This window comes from Hibiscus syriacus, unplaced genomic scaffold (genome assembly GCF_006381635.1).
Source record: "Hibiscus syriacus cultivar Baekdansim isolate YM2019G1 unplaced genomic scaffold, ASM638163v2 tig00110831_pilon, whole genome shotgun sequence".
Taxonomy (NCBI): domain Eukaryota; kingdom Viridiplantae; phylum Streptophyta; class Magnoliopsida; order Malvales; family Malvaceae; genus Hibiscus; species Hibiscus syriacus.
In genome coordinates this window covers 6,223,062-6,239,279 of record NW_024062882.1, presented here as the reverse complement: position 1 = coordinate 6,239,279, position 16,218 = coordinate 6,223,062, and the positions used below count along the sequence as shown (strand labels likewise).

General features: G+C 34.0%; 1 protein-coding gene and 1 pseudogene across 1 annotated transcript; both read right to left on the bottom strand.

Annotated features, from left to right (window-relative positions):
* Nucleotides 1-7,021: 7,021 nt before the first annotated feature.
* On the bottom strand, nucleotides 7,022-8,783 carry LOC120142904 (annotated as a pseudogene).
* A 5,832-nt stretch (nucleotides 8,784-14,615) lies between these two features.
* LOC120142692 lies at nucleotides 14,616-15,934 on the bottom strand. The gene is made up of 3 exons (XM_039157212.1): nucleotides 15,602-15,934; nucleotides 15,313-15,382; nucleotides 14,616-15,216 (listed from the first exon to the last, which is right to left on the bottom strand). Exons 1-3 carry the CDS (start codon nucleotides 15,932-15,934, stop codon nucleotides 15,167-15,169), a joined length of 453 nt encoding a protein of 150 aa, XP_039013143.1. The 3' UTR covers nucleotides 14,616-15,166.
* Nucleotides 15,935-16,218: the final 284 nt, after the last annotated feature.

Here is a 16,218-nt window from a genome sequence, read left to right as displayed (position 1 = left end):
CATCTAGTTTCCCCCTCACAAAAAAAACCCTCTTATTATCCACTCAAAATTAATCAAAAAAGCCCCTATTGATTTTAGGACATGTTATATTTGTAATCTTCTAATTTCGTCATTAATCAATGTTTACGTTTTTATGATTCGGATTGTTAATTTATTTTTATTTTATATTTTGATCACCATTTGTTTTGATAATGGGCCTATTGATTGATTTGACCAAGGGTGATTTATTAGTTTATTTACATATAAACCATTGTTAATTTCATTAATTTCATTTTGCATAATTTGTATGTTACCTTCATATGTATAACTTAACCCATATCATATAATTGGATTAAGAGTTTAAGGTTTATGTCTTAAAGTTTATTTTTAGGGTTTAAAGTTTATAATTTATGGTTTGAAAATTAGAGCTTATGGTTTATAGTTTTAGGTTTGAGTTTGGGTTTAGGGTTTATAGTTTAGAGAGTAGGTTTTAAGTTTAAAGTTTAGAGTGTAATCTAGCATGTGCTTAATTAAATGTGCTTTTATCTTTCCTTTAGTAATATACAATGTAACAATTGGACTTGAGTTGTTTAATTAAAAAAATTAAAATTTGAGGATAATTGTATTATAGAATTTTTAATATATTTTTAAAATTTTATAATTATCAATAATGTATTTTTAATAAATTTTTTATAATGTAATTTTAAAATATATAAAATTATAATATAATATTTTTTCGAGCTGCTCACGAGCTTTTCGAGTTGAATATCGAGTAATTCGTCTCGGCTCGTTAAGAGAGTCGATCTCGAGTAGCTCGTAATCTGTCTCGTCTCATTTACAATCCTATCACGATTAAAAGATCCAAAGTTATCATGCTTAGTCCACCCAGCAATGAACCTGAAATGACGCGACCTCGAGTTCCTCTTGAACTAATAGAGTATGGAGAAAAATTGGCCTGTGGTCAGACTTGATCCTCGGAACATGGAACACGATGGATTGGGGAAATAGACGATTCCAATCTTCATTAACAACCATTCGATCCAGCCTTTTCGAGATACCTCCACGAGACCAAGTAAACTGCGGACCTTTGAATCCAAGGTGCATAAGATTACGATAGTCCATAAAGCTCTGGACATAGAGCACCTTTGCCACGTTAAAATCCACCCGACTTCTCAGTACTCGAAAGAATGGCATTAAAATCACCCGCCATAACCCAAGGGGTACTAGCCGGTCTTGCAACAGCACTAAGATTACTCCATAGAGATAAACGCTTCTTCTTATCCGGGCTACCATATACAACCATTAACAACCATATGATTGCAATCTTTATTAACAACCATCCGATCCAGCCTTCTCGAGATACCCCCAAGATACCAAGTAAACTGCGGACCTTTGAATCCAAGGTCCATAAGATTATGATAGTCCATAAAACTCTGGAACATAGGGAAACCTTTGCCACGTTGAACTCCACCCGACTTCTCAGTACGTGAAAGATGGCATTAAAATCACCCATCATAACCAAGGGGTACTAGCCGGTCTTGAAACAACAGTAAGATTACTCTAAAGAGATAAACGCTTCTTCTTGTATGGTCTACCATAGACAGCTGACACCAGAAAAGACTGCTGAACAGACACCTCGATAACAGAAACATGGATAAACTAGGGATGCACATCTACCACGTCAACAAGAAGAGAGTCATTCCAGATAATCCAGATACCTCCAGAGAATCCCCTAGCTCCACCCGATAGGATTTGGAGAAGATGACCCGATCCGCCTTAACCCCACTAATACGGGCTCCAGAATAGCAACCATATTAGGCTTATAATCCTGCACATATTCTTTGAAAACTTTCGGGAACTTCATCCCACCACAACCTTGATAATTCCACGTTAGAAAAGAAAAATCCATGGAATAAGAAGGAAAAAACAAACCTCTTTTAAGCAATATTCTTGCTCTTATCCAAGTCCTCTGAGCCACCTAAGGGAGGGAAAACATGCACCTGAAGACCCTTATTACGAATGACATAAGGGGCTCGACGCTCCTTAGCTTTCGTTTAGACCCGACTGTTAGAAGGAGGCTAAGACGAACCCCATTTTCCCATACTTAGCGAAAAATCTCCCTGAAAGAGACGACTTGATGCATCGTAGGGTCTAGGTAGTGTAACCTGGTTGTACCGATAACCTGTTGAATTATCAAAAAGGGTTATTATTAGAAGAAAACTAGTGCCATTAAGACTTTCGTAACTTGGGGCAACGGATTTGGAATCAGGACAGTGGGTGAACTCGGGTTAGGAGCCAATATCGTGGCCTCTGTTTGCACCTTAGAAGCCTGAATTTCATCACGTTGTATGGAAGATTGTTATGCTGCAATCGTGAGACTTACAGCTAGACTGTGGGTCCTTATCGTGGCCTTGTTTGGTGCCAATGAGCCATATTTTTCACCACGTTGCATGGCTTCATTATTGAGCTGTAGCACACCGAGTTAACATTTTGGAACCGATCACCTATAACCACCCTAGATATGAGAGGTGATTTCATATCCACAAAAACCATCACCCTCGCATAGCGTCACCGATTACTTGTTCCTTGGTGAAAATCAAGTTTAATGACCTTTCCGACTAAAGAGCCAATCTGATGAAGAATTTTTTCGTGATACATATACTCCAAAATGCCAGGAAACCTTATCACACAATCACCTTGGTTGGGTACAGCTGGGAGGTGCAGAAATCAAACGACCATGGCTGAAACATCAAATATTACCCATAAATCATCCATGGTCACTCTGCCAGGTCTTTCATATAATCCACTTCCGTCTGAAAACAAGCGATGAAGTATCCGTTCTCAAGATCCATCAAGGTGATGAAAGTCCTGGCAGAGTGACCATTTTGGAACCAATGCTTGCAGCTGGGAAGAATTAACATTTAAATACTACGTACTCTTTTGTGCTCAAACCTAATTTTTTTAAAAATAACAATATTTTTTTAGCCACTAAGATAACCTTATTTTTACATATTAAAATTTTATTTTTGAATTTTACTATTTGATTCAAAAGTATGTATGTATACATTGTGATAATAGTACACGTAAATTCACCGATAATCAATTGATCTAGTGAGATGAAGTGTTAGATTATTTAAACAAGGTCGGAGTTTAAATCCTAACAATTACGAATGAAGTAAACTGGTTTGAGAGGGTTATCCTTGCTTGTGCAATACTCGATTCAGATTAGTCGATCAAGATTAATAGATCAATATATTAGATCTCGGTAGTTATAAAAAAATTTCAGCTATTTCTATTATCTCTTTTTGATCCATCCCTTAGTATGTGAATAAAATTCTGGTACAAAACAAATCTAAGAATAAAGAAAATAAGAGAAAAAGGTTTTATGTAGCGAGGGGAAACAAGGAAATCAAATATAGGACGGCAGCGAAAATAAAGATGATCATATTTTGAAAAAAATATATTAAATTTATATCTTTATATTTATTATAAAATAAATTTTCATATTTAAAATAAAATTAAAAATTAATATTGAATAAATTACTGTAAAAATATTATTATATCTATTGACAGAAATAACGATTATTAATTAATTATTTTAGTATAAATCAAACTATTATCGTCGTTAAAAAATTTGTTATTATCTTTTAAAATTTTGAGTTCTAGCTATGAGTATGCAAAGATATGAGCGTCGATGTCAAATGATTAAAGTCTTTGAACAAAAATAATTTTATCTTCATTCCATATTTATAAAATAATAATTATTTTAAAAAATATTTATAAAATGAAAATTTTAAAATGAAAATACAATTAAAAAGTAATAATTACTTTTACCATTATATCTATTGAAAATTAATCCACACCCATTTTCCCCTTTTTTTCCGCGAAAACTCGACGCTTTTATCCCAAACTGTTTTTCCGTTTTTTTGTTTTTGTAACAGTAATTCAAAATCTCTGTATCAGATTACTAAATTGTGTTCCCATATGACGATTTCCCACGAACCAAGCCACAAAGCCGACGCGGCGTCGCCAAAAGGCCGCTGCCGACGTGGAGACCCCAACTCCGGGAGTTGGTTCCCCCGTCGCCGCCATTACCAGGCGTTGGAAGAGGGACGAATTGTTGAAGAAAGGGTCCTTGATCGCCAGAGGAATCGCTTTCTTCTTCTCTTTGCTCTCTTTCATAATCACCGCTAGCAACAAACACGGGGACTGGCAAAACTTTGACAATTACGAAGAATACTGGTCATGCAGAACTCCAATCATATTAAATTCGATCCAAATACTAAAAGTTAAAGGTTTAATTTGATTTCGGGATTGACATCTTTATTATATTTCCGCAGGTATTTGTTGGCGATTGCAATTCTATCGACTTTGTACACGGGAGTGCAAGCATCGAGACACGTGAATGCGCTTTGGAACGCGACGCAGATTTTGGATCAACGTATCTCTGCCATGGTTTACTTCCTTGGGGATCAGGTTGCTTTTTCCAACGCTTTCAACAACTTAAAAAACTCTTCCTGTTTGTTTGTTTGCTAAATAAAAAAAAATAGAATATGATATGCATTCGTTTTCCTTAAACTACAAAGTCAAGTGTTTCCTTGATCGAAATTTGATGATTAAAAAAGGTCATCCGTAGAGTTGATTACATCAAGGACTAGTTTAGTGTTGTCATTAGTTGAAAATTACTCTGGAAAGTATTTATTTTATGGCAAAACCCCTTCATTTAGAGTTAATTTTACAATTAAAAACTGTTTTTGGATTATCAAAAGTAATGCTATACGCATTGATATGATCGCCAATAGCGAAGACCCGGAGAAGCACTCAAGTGGCCCCATCACAATAGCAAGGGCTAAGGAGTTTCGAGCAGCCATGGAGAGTATGTTTACATCAAGCTTGGGATGTGATGAAGGAGGAATAATAAGAGAGTAACACTTTACGTTGCTTATGCATGAGAATTTGAAGTTTGCATAACATTCATTGCATTTAATAAGTGTGATGTTCATTCAAGCATGCATTGCATTAAAATCATCTAGTTCATTTAGGGAAGTAGTTCATTTATGCCTTTAGATCATTTAGTAAGCTACTTCATTCATGCATCTAGTTCATCTAGTTCATTTATGCCTTTAGATCATCTAGTTCATTTATGCCTTTAGATCATCTAGTTCATCTAGTTCATTTAGGGAAGTAGTTCATTTATGCCTTTAGATCATTTAGGGAAGTAGTTCATTTATGCTTGAGATATGATCGATTTATTAAATACAATGCATGCTGGAATTTTGTTACGTAAATTTTATGCATGGATGATTTAGATGAGTTTGAGCCAAGGGAGAGTCTTTTCAACCTCAGCCAAGTGACAAGCCATTAAAGGACTCTTTCAACCTCAGCCAAGTGACAAGCCATTAAAGGACTCTTATTCACCATTCAAAACATTCAAAGCTGATTGTTATCATCTAAATTCAAGGGATGTTCATATTCTTCAAGGAGCATGCAATGAAGGCTGATTAATTCACTTATTAAGATAATTTTCAACATGGAATAACAAGAGTCTTAAGGTCAATTCAACTTCAAATGTTTAGATTCATCCCCAAAATGATCTAGAATATTCAACCAACCTTGAAGATAAGAAGAAAAAAACATTCAGTGCATTATTGCTAAATTGGTGAGAGAATTTTCATCTTTTGAGTCTTTTCATATGTTGCTTAGAAATATATAAATAGGCATCTTTAGGTCATTTTAAACACACATTTGAATATATAAAACATCTTTGAGAGGTTGCTTTCATTCTTGTTCTCTTGTAGAACTTTATCGGCTTCAAGATAATCTTGTAGTCTTCATCCATTTCCTTTTGTTTAGCATTGGTTCCTAGTTCATCTATAGCTAGTGGGTCACGTTCCATCTCTACCACTTCGATTCCATCTTTATATTGTTGGTTCCTAGCTCCATATAGTTAGAGGGGTCGCAATCCGTTTTCTTTTCAATCCATCTTACACATTTCACGCCATTACAACCATTCCTTCATCATACTTCCATTCCATCCAAAACTTCCATCATCTTCCGTACTTAACCAAATCCTAAAACATTTCCATATCAATCCTTCATTTCCATTACATCTCTATCTTTCATATGACTCGAAACTCATAATCGAAATATCACACATCCTAAGTTGACATGCGATGTATGTTTCTTTGTATAATAGTAGTTTACATGTGAATTCAGTGACCGGCATAACAACGTGACTTGTTCTTAAAAATAACTATATTTTTAAATTACGGACACAGTTGTAAAATCGTACTAACCTTGAAAGCTGTTACGATATAGCCGCTGCACTGCATTGCGACTACAATTTAGTAGTGCGTTACTTGTTCAAGTGGGTATAAAAATAATAGACGGGTAGGAATTTGAAATGTTTGAAGTTTGCAGGTGGTGGCATACTTGTTGATATCGTGGAATCCGCGGCGATTCCGATGACAAACAGGATTAGGCTCGGGGAAGACACATATTTACCGACTCCTTAGCTTCGGCGATTAGTGTATCTCTTTGCCTTCATATTACCGGCTATATCAGCCCTGATTTCTGGCTATAAATTGTCTACTCAATCATACATCTGATAAATAAATAGACGGGTAGGAATTTGAAATGTTTGAAGTTTGCATAATAGACTAGGAATTTGAAATGTGAAGTTGCAGGCGTTCCGAATGACAAACAGATTAGGCTCGGGGAAGACACATATTTACCGACTCCTTAGCTTCGGCGATTAGTGTATCCTTCTTTGCCTTCATATTACCGGCTATATCAGCCCTGATTTCTGGCTATAAATTGTCTACTCAATCATACATCTGATTAATTATTCTGGCCTTTTTTTCCCATTGCTCTTTATTGTATGTTGGATTGATTGCTATGGAAGCACACAACAGAAAATGTGGAAAAACAGAATAGAAAGAAGATTTCACCCTGTCAAATTTTAACTTTATTGAACACCCAAAATTCATTTGTCTGTTTTATACTCCTACAATCTGCCACAAAGTTGAATAAAAAAAATGAATAAATGCACTAATTCTGTGTGTTGCGTATTGAAGTCATAGAGCCTACAGAATCAAGCAACTATAAAGATAAGATATTCCTACAATTACAAGCAAAACTATTTGATAAGCATATTTCTACAGTTAAGTTGTTTCCCTTTTCAGGACAGGAATCCATCCAAAAATGAATCATCCCTGGGTTCATCCTTAGCGAATACCGTGTCCGAGAATTGTGTTTGGCTCATGTAGGAGCCGATTGGCTTTGACAATCTAGATAACCCGAAGCCACCATTGTTGTGCTGCGGCATTTCCCAGGTAGATCCGGAGTTGGTGTAAATTATATTGAAAGGCTTACTTTGGACAGCTGAAGGCCTTGTAGGCATGGCCATGGGAGCATTAACATTGTTCGCGGTTGCAGTGGAAGTAGGCCTATTCATCGTGTAGCCGCTTCCACGTGCAGCCGGGACATCGTGGTTGTGTTTCCCTTCGTACGTTGTTATCACGGCTTGTAAATCATGGGATGCTCGTTCGACGTGTTTCCTAACCGGACAGCCTATCATGGTACACTTGTAGTAGCTCCTGTATAAAATCAACAACACAACAACTTCAGCTAAAGATGAATTGAATTGAATGTACTCAACCACCCATCACTACACTGGTTAGAGCAATGGGATCACCTTGGATTGGGGTTTCCCTTGACTACTTTCTGCCCATATTTCCTCCATCTATAACCATCATCGAGAATGTCGATATCACTATTTGTTTGCACGATAATTCTCGGCTCTTGACCGCCTTGCTACCGGAACCTATAATGCCCTCATTCTCATTCTCACCTTTCCTGCAAAAGAAAGCATACATAAGCAAGAGCAGACACATTAAAGGTTGAGAATTCTGTTGTTTTCAGCTAGGCCAGCTTACCATCTTTTGGAATCAGGTTCATTTCATTGATGTCATCACCATTAGTATTACTTATAGGTGAAGCTTGGTCAAACTCATCTTCTTCAATGGAGCCTGATAGTGTAGCATCTTGCATCAAAAAGGAACCGGCCGATTGATCCGATATCTCCGTCGAGTGCGACGACAAATCCTAGAACCTCTGGTCGATTGAGGCTTGGGATGGTTATGGCTACCCTTATAAACTATCTCGGTTATCTGTCCATCCAAAGATCTCTCTACTTTCTTCTTCGTGGGACAATTCGGGTACGTGCACTTGTAATAACTCCTTGGATTTTCACTCCCTTTCACTTGCTTTTGCCCGTATTTTCTCCAATTATACCCGTCTTCAACCTTCCTGTTGTTCACATACTGAGACGTTTGATGGTATTGGGCACCCGAATTGTTAAACTCCGGTTGTTGTTTCACGGAATCACTGAAATCCCATGCCGGTTGCTCGATGGAAACCATGTTGGTCGGAAGCGCCGGCGGCGGAGGCGGCTGTTCGAGTACTTGGAAAGAGAAATCAAACGCCTTGGGCTTGGTTCCTTGTTGATCAGCAAAGACCCAGTAGTATTCGGAGAAGGAAAAATCTATGAAAAAAAAACAAGAGTTAATTACAATTCATATATTTTCATAGTGATTTCAATTAGAAATGATAAAGAATCATACATTAGAAGTGGAGAAAAGAACAGGCGAGTCCAGGAAACCAGTGGGGCTAAAAGGTGAAGAAGATGGAACAACAAGAGCTTGGGAAATTGGTAAAGAAGGAGCAAATGATTTGAAGTTGGGGACTTGAAGTTCCGGCCAAGTGGCGGCGGTGACGGTGGAGGAATGGTTAACGTTGTCCATGTTCATGAAAGGAGAGTTAGCTGCCATGAGAAGGGAGTTGAGGTATGAGAAAACAGAAGGGTGTTGGTTTGAGATTTATATAAGTGTGGACTTTGAAGAGAAGAAGAAGAGGGCTATTCATGGTGGCCTAATGGCTATTGGGGGTGCTTGAAATAAGGTCTCCTCCTCCATGCTTCTTCTGAGAAGCTAAAAGCAAAGTTTGACCGTGGAAAAAATAATTCCCGGTCAAAGTACGTGGCTTTGACTGAACTAGCCTTGCATATTATTTTAACACATATACCCTACGGCGGCTGATCTAAGCTGCTCAGCCTCTATTAGCCTACGGCTTTCCTTTATTAATTACTTGGGTTAATTTCGTAAACACGTCCTCAAACTATAGCCAATGTTCCAGATTGGTCCCAAATTTAAAACGTTGTAATTGAATCCTTAGAAAATCAATATCATCAACCAAGTCCTTTTGTTAAAATAGTCATTACTAAAGTAAACAATACAAACTCTGTTATATCCTTCGTAGTATGTCTCTGATATATGTCTCTAATAAAAATATATTCGATTTCTTCTCATAGATAACGTGAGATCATTCTTCATGTAATGCGTATATAGTAAATTCAATGATAAAAAATATATATTTGTAAGCTATTTAAACTCATTAAGTGGTTTTAATGATGAAATATATAATGATATTCTTTTTAGTGTCTTGGTTTGAACAGTTGTATTTGTTGATATTATTTAAAAAAATACTAATTAGGGTGAATCATCACGATCCATCGTATTATGTTAAATTAATTTGATTATGTTGAAAAATGAATCATACTCGCAAATTATTCATTTATCTATTTCTTGTTTTATTAAATTGACATATTATTATAATTTGATTAACGTGCTTTGAATGTGATTAATGACATACTTGAACCAACATTTTACGTTTAAATTGATGACTAAATTGATGAAGGTACCTGATTAATAAAATACTGATACATTAAGGATTCAATTAGAACCTTTTGAAGTTTAGGGATGATTTAAAATAAAGAATAATTGAAGAATGCTTGATAGCATTAACCCTAAAATGGATGAAGGGAAAATCCAAGTAGCTCCTTTTTGTTCCACGTCCTAATCCTCCCCCATTGTTATCTCCACCCCAAGCCAAATTTGCTCATCACATCTTAATATAAGGAAAAAATAAGAGAAAATCGAGCTTTGGTTTTGTCCCATTTTGATGACTTGAAAAATAATTATTACTCGCAGTAGCTCTAGTACCAGTATTAATTTAATATTATTATTATTATTAATTATTTTTATTTCTATAATTAAACTCTTTTCATTTTCATTTTAATTCCATTAGACCATTTCAACTGAAATCCTTGTGTTTATTATGCTTATTCATTGTAGTACAGTATTATATTTTATTGACTCTCTCAGCTTTACTTAACCAGGGGCTCAGGGTTTATTAATGGACATATGCATATAATAACTTGTTAAACTTCAAAGAAATTTTCAGTTTTTTTTAAAAGCACGAATCAATTTACCTCGGTAATTAAAGAATTGTTTATGTTCCTAGAAGTCACAGGTTCAAGCGCCAGCGATTGTAGCAGGGTGATTGAACATTCATTGTCAAATGGTTAAGAGTATTTAGAACAGATACTATTTTACGATCACCTTAGTTTAATAAAAAACATTTTTTAATTTTTTTTCTACGATTATGATATTAATGTGTTAATTAAAGCATGGTTGGTTCATATTTGACTTATTCCTTGCGTTGGGAGATCTGGATTATGAAGCCTTGGCCTTGCTTGACCATGTCAAATACAGCGTTTAATTACGATATCAGACAGATAAGCAATGGTTTGTATACATTTTGGTTAAAGTTTTCAGGGTGGAGAAATGAATTTTCAACAGTTTGTGGGAGCTAATTCCATCTTTCTTGTTTGATTAAAATGGGACGATTATAAGGCAGTATTTGTCTGAAAGATTCTCGATTATTTAACAATAAACGTTCATATACTCTTATAGATCTCGTGCTCGAACCCAAAATCTTAAAAAATAACAATCATTCCTTAGCCACTAATAGAGTTGTCTCAGATATTTTCGGGGCCCTGAGCGAAACTAAAATATTGACCCTTACAAAACGAAAGTGTATTCTATTACTTTAAACAATTAGTTTAATATTACATTAATAAATTATAGAAAAATGATTAAAACAGTGGCTTAAAGTAAAAGGTATGATTGAAAAATTATGTACCTCAATTATAAAGGAAAATAGTGAGATTAAAAAATTAGGGTCACAATTTTAAAAGTATAAAGTGAATGAAAAAAATTAAGGGCGTAAATTATGTAAGTAAATAATGAGATAGAAAAAAATTATGGGTGTCAATTATATCCTATGCTATCAGGTTCATTTATATCTTTAAAGTGGGTTTGGATGTTTAAAGTTAATGTTTGATTATTTAAAATAATGTAATTATTTTTATTTAGACTAATTAAAATATTTAAGGGTTAACTACACATTTGATCCTTTTTATTTACACATTCTCTCACTTTAGTCCTACTTTTAATAAATTAAAATAAATTTAATCCTCCAATCGAATGATGCCACATGTCCTACCATGTGTCACTATTCGGTTAGAAGACTAACTTTATTTTAATTTAATATATTTATTTCTACCAAACAAATAGTGACATGTGTCACCCTCTAGTTGCAAGAAAACAAAGGAAAGCAAATTGAGGCAAAAAAGGTTCAAACCTTGGTCACTTAGGAAACTAAACATGTATCAACCATTAAGCCAAATCTATTGCTTGGTTTAAAGTAGACAACATGGTATATATATTTTGTATCTTAGTGTATAAATACTTATATTCGTAATATTTCATATATATTAACTTATTAACTTAATTTAAAAATATTTTATTTTTATGTTCATTTAAAAATATATTTATATGTTAAAATTTATTTAAAAATATAATTAAATTGAGAGAATATGTAAATAACAGTGACCAAATGTGTGATTATACCAATTATCACGTCACATATTATGTTAATTGTTAACATCATTTAACCTATGATTACACACTTAATTATATCAAAAGTGATTAATTAATAAATGAAATATCTTATTTTTTTTAAATCAGTGACAAAAATGAATAAAACACCAACATAAGTGATAATGGGTGTAGTTAACCCTATATTTATAACACACAGACTAATTTTGTCTGGGTTCAATCTATTAGGCCCAAAAATGAAATTAAACACAATCAAAATTAAAAACCTAGCTTGATCCTAACACTAAGTCCAAATCCTCTTGCCAGAACAATATAATTTCCCTTAATATTTATACAAATAATCATTTTACTCATTTTTTTAGTATTTTACTTTCTAATATTTATTATTTTTATTAAAATAAACTCTGTTGAATGAAATCATTATTGAAAATATGTATTGTTAATGTAATATTTTCACATGTAATCAATTACTGAGATGATATATGCCACATCATCATTTTGAGTAACGTGACACATGCTACATCAACAATTGATTGAATATAAAATGATATATCAGTAACATGTGTTGATCATTAATTAATTAATGATTTTAATCCAACAATATATGTTTTGATAAAAAAAAATTGAAACATTAAAGGAAAAATATCCCAAAAAATAATAAAAGGTAAAGTAACCATTTATATAAATATTGAGAGAGCGTTTGGTTCACGGAATGTAAGATTACCTTTGGGAATAAGATTACTTGAATGTCCGAATGCTATATTACCTTGTTTGGTTTGTTTAGCAAGAATATAAATTATTATATTTGATTGGAGGGATATAATATCAATAGGATGTGTATTTTACCAAGTTATCCCCATGATATATGTTTTTTTTAGACAAGTTAAACTTTAATATTAAATTATAAACATTTGAATGAAAATTCATAAAAAATATTTTCATTGTTAGAGTATCTAACTTTTGAGAAAAAATATATATTTAACATATAATTAATATAATTAGAATATCAAACATATTTTTAAATAATTTCATAAGTCATTTATTTATGTAAATATAATATAATATGAAAAAATATTATGATCTCAAGCAAACAAAGATATTATTTTTCAATGCATAAGATTTATTTTTAATAACTCAATGTAAGATATTATTTTAAATAATTACATATTTTATAATAATATCATTTTCACCTCGAAAAATTATAAATAATTAATATATAAATATTTAAAATATAAAATAATTTTAATTATTCAAATTTATTGGTATTTTATTAAATCAAACTTTATATATATTATTATGATGTTTATAATTTTAAGTAAAACGTGAAGAATAGAATTAAAAAAGATATGTATAAAAAACTCATTATTTTTAGCATTTTCTTGTAACATTCTCACTATTTTAACCAAAAACTACTAGTAGTAATAATTATTACCTGATAATAATAATTTTTCCCATGAATTATATGTGAGAATACAATTCCAGAAAATATTATTCTCTGATAATGATATTTTTCACAGACCAACGCCTTTCAAAGGATAATTGTGTTATCATATCAATCTTAGAGAGTTTATTTTCTTGAGAGTCTGGCAACATAATTAAAAATAGATTATCTTAGAAAAAAAAAGTGTTGATCTATTATTGATTGTTAAAAATAAAAAAAGAAAGTTGTAATAAAGTATTGAGAGGGGGGATTACAAAAAACAAAAAAGATGAAAAGAAACATAAACAGGCGAGGCAATCATATGGACCCTGCCATAAGCAGAAAACACATCATTTCCTATACAAAGGATTAAAATGTTCATCATGCATCAAGTAATTCATGTTGCCGTCAGACGAGACGCTCTACGACAGCAGCGGCAAGAAGGCTTCACGAATAAATCGTTCTATATAATCCTAAACACACACTTATAGGCAAGCGGGGTCGATTAAAAGTGATAAATATGAATCAAAATGAGAGTTCATCAGGAGCTTTACACGTGTGAACTTGGATTCCACTTTGTAATTTAGCCCCAAGAACACTTGAGCAAGGGTGGAAATGTAATAACAAACACATAAATGCAGCTGGCACCTTAGCTAAGAGGTTCAAAAGCCACTAAAGATTGGGATAAATTAGGGTTCTGCTCCACTTGAGCTCAAATACAGGCTTGAGATCGCTGATGAATGAAGTCAAGCTTGAGATAGTATAGGCTTTTTAGTAAACCTACTTAATCAAGCTTATTAACGGGCCAAACACGAGAGAGCTCAGCTTGAATTATCGCCATATTCCTCAAAAGATATGATAAAGAGCACATAGGTTAGCTCATTAACGAGTCATGCAATTGAAGCTCTTGCCATCTTTAGTCAAGCAAGTCCCATTAAACAAGTCCTATTCGTATCAAACCTAATAATAGTGTCCTATAAGAGGGAAAGGGAGAAAAATATCGCATAATCAGTGGCTAGCTCAAACACAAGAATAAATGTCCCTGAACCACGTAAAACAAACATCTTCTAACAGAAGAAAAGGAATTCAAGTCCCGACAATAATTTGATCGTAGTCCAAACCTAAGATATAAATGGTTTAATCACCCAAATCCCACAATTGTAACCTTGTGACAGGAAATGCTCCTGGGGATTCCATTTCTATCTAAAACTATGTGCAGATTTAGGTGAAATTTTAGCAAATAATATGAAATAAAAAGCATGGAAAAGCTCATGATTCTATCGTACTAAAGAGTAAAGCCGGCTATGAATGCACATATCGACTATCTATGGTAGGAGAGAAACATGCAACTACATGGACGAGGAAAGGGTAGACAAGAGCAAGCTTTACTTTAAGGGATACTATGCCCAGTGAGGGATGGGACATCAAGTTCTAGAAAATGTGCTGATAATCATGTAAATAACCAAGTATGCACTTCCTGGGGTAAAAGGATTGCTGTATAGGCATAAGAGAGTTTTAGGGTTTGCTTATAAGAAAGATGTAAATTGTAGCAGTTTTTGCCTCTTGGATGAATTAAAAATATTACTTATCCAAAGAGAGAAAAAAAGAACTAACTAGATTATTTATTATCCATTCCCAAATATTACATGAAAGAACTGAGTACAAGTCTAAGAAAGTAAGAATATAAAATGTTAAATCTAACACGAGAAGAAAAACAAATGCATCTTCAGCATTCTGAGATGAAATCTACACCAGAGTTGAGGATGGTGAACTAAATTGTGTAACCAATGGGCAGCAGAAAAACTTAGGACTATTTTATAAGATGTTCGGCGTAGGGAAAAATGCCAGTTATATGCAAAGAAGACCAAACGAGAACATAAGGCACTCTAAACATCGAAATATAGTATTCCCACAGTATGTTAACTCACAATCTAAATGTTCGAAATGCAGACCACAGCATGTTAACTCAAGAATCGCCCTTGATTTCGTCTGAATCCGAATCGCTTGCATTATAACCTAAGATACCCAGAGAAAACAGCAAAAGCAATCAAGTATAAATTATCAGTATTTAATCAAAAGGTGATGAAGATAATGATATTTACAGAGGTGAACCTGGACGCTTATCGCTGACTTTCCAAACAGAAGACCGAAGCCTCGATGCCCTTGTCATCCAAATTCTTCCCTGTAAATACCAAGCAAAACTTAGAAACAATTGGAAGCTTAATTGGAACAAACAAAATGAGAAATAAGATTAAGAATCCAAAACCTTGGAACCTAAGTAAATAAAAACAAAATGGAAATTTTTCGAAATTTAACGGTGTCAGAATAGCAAAGTATAAACCCTAAATCCCATAGGCGAAACCCAAACAAAATGAAGATAAAAAGGGGAGAAAACCACAACCTTTTGGGCATCTCGGGGAACACCATAACCGCTATAATACATTTGACTGACAAGGACCTGCATGTTAACATCACCTCCTTTGGCTTCTTTGAGAGTGTCTTTGAACCAACGCTTGAGGCAATCGGAGACAACCTCGGAGAGAGGCAGGCGTTGACTGGCGCTGGAGCACTCCATCTTCTTCCTAGGATTGGATTTGTCTTCGCTTATAATCCTCCGCGGCGTAGGAGGCGGCGGCGGCTGCGTTGGGATTTTAGCCTTTTTCGCTGCGTTGAAGGCGGTGACTTTTGCTAGCTGCTGAAGCTTGTTGGTTGCGCTGGACAGCGATTTTCCCATAAACCCAAGCACAAGAGGTGTGTCTTAATAACCAAGGCAAAATAAATTAACTTTTGGGACAAAGTACATCACAGGTGACTAACTATGTCATAATAATCTTTTTGATCATCTAACTTTCAAATGTCATAAAATGGTCATTGAAATTAACCATGAAAAGGACTGCAGTTATCATTAACTTGGTCATTGAAAGCTAGCTGCAAATATCATTCACACAATTCGAGTAGAAGTGAACAAAATTCGATCCAACTTGAAAAAGCTGATTTTTTTTAATTACACAAATCGAA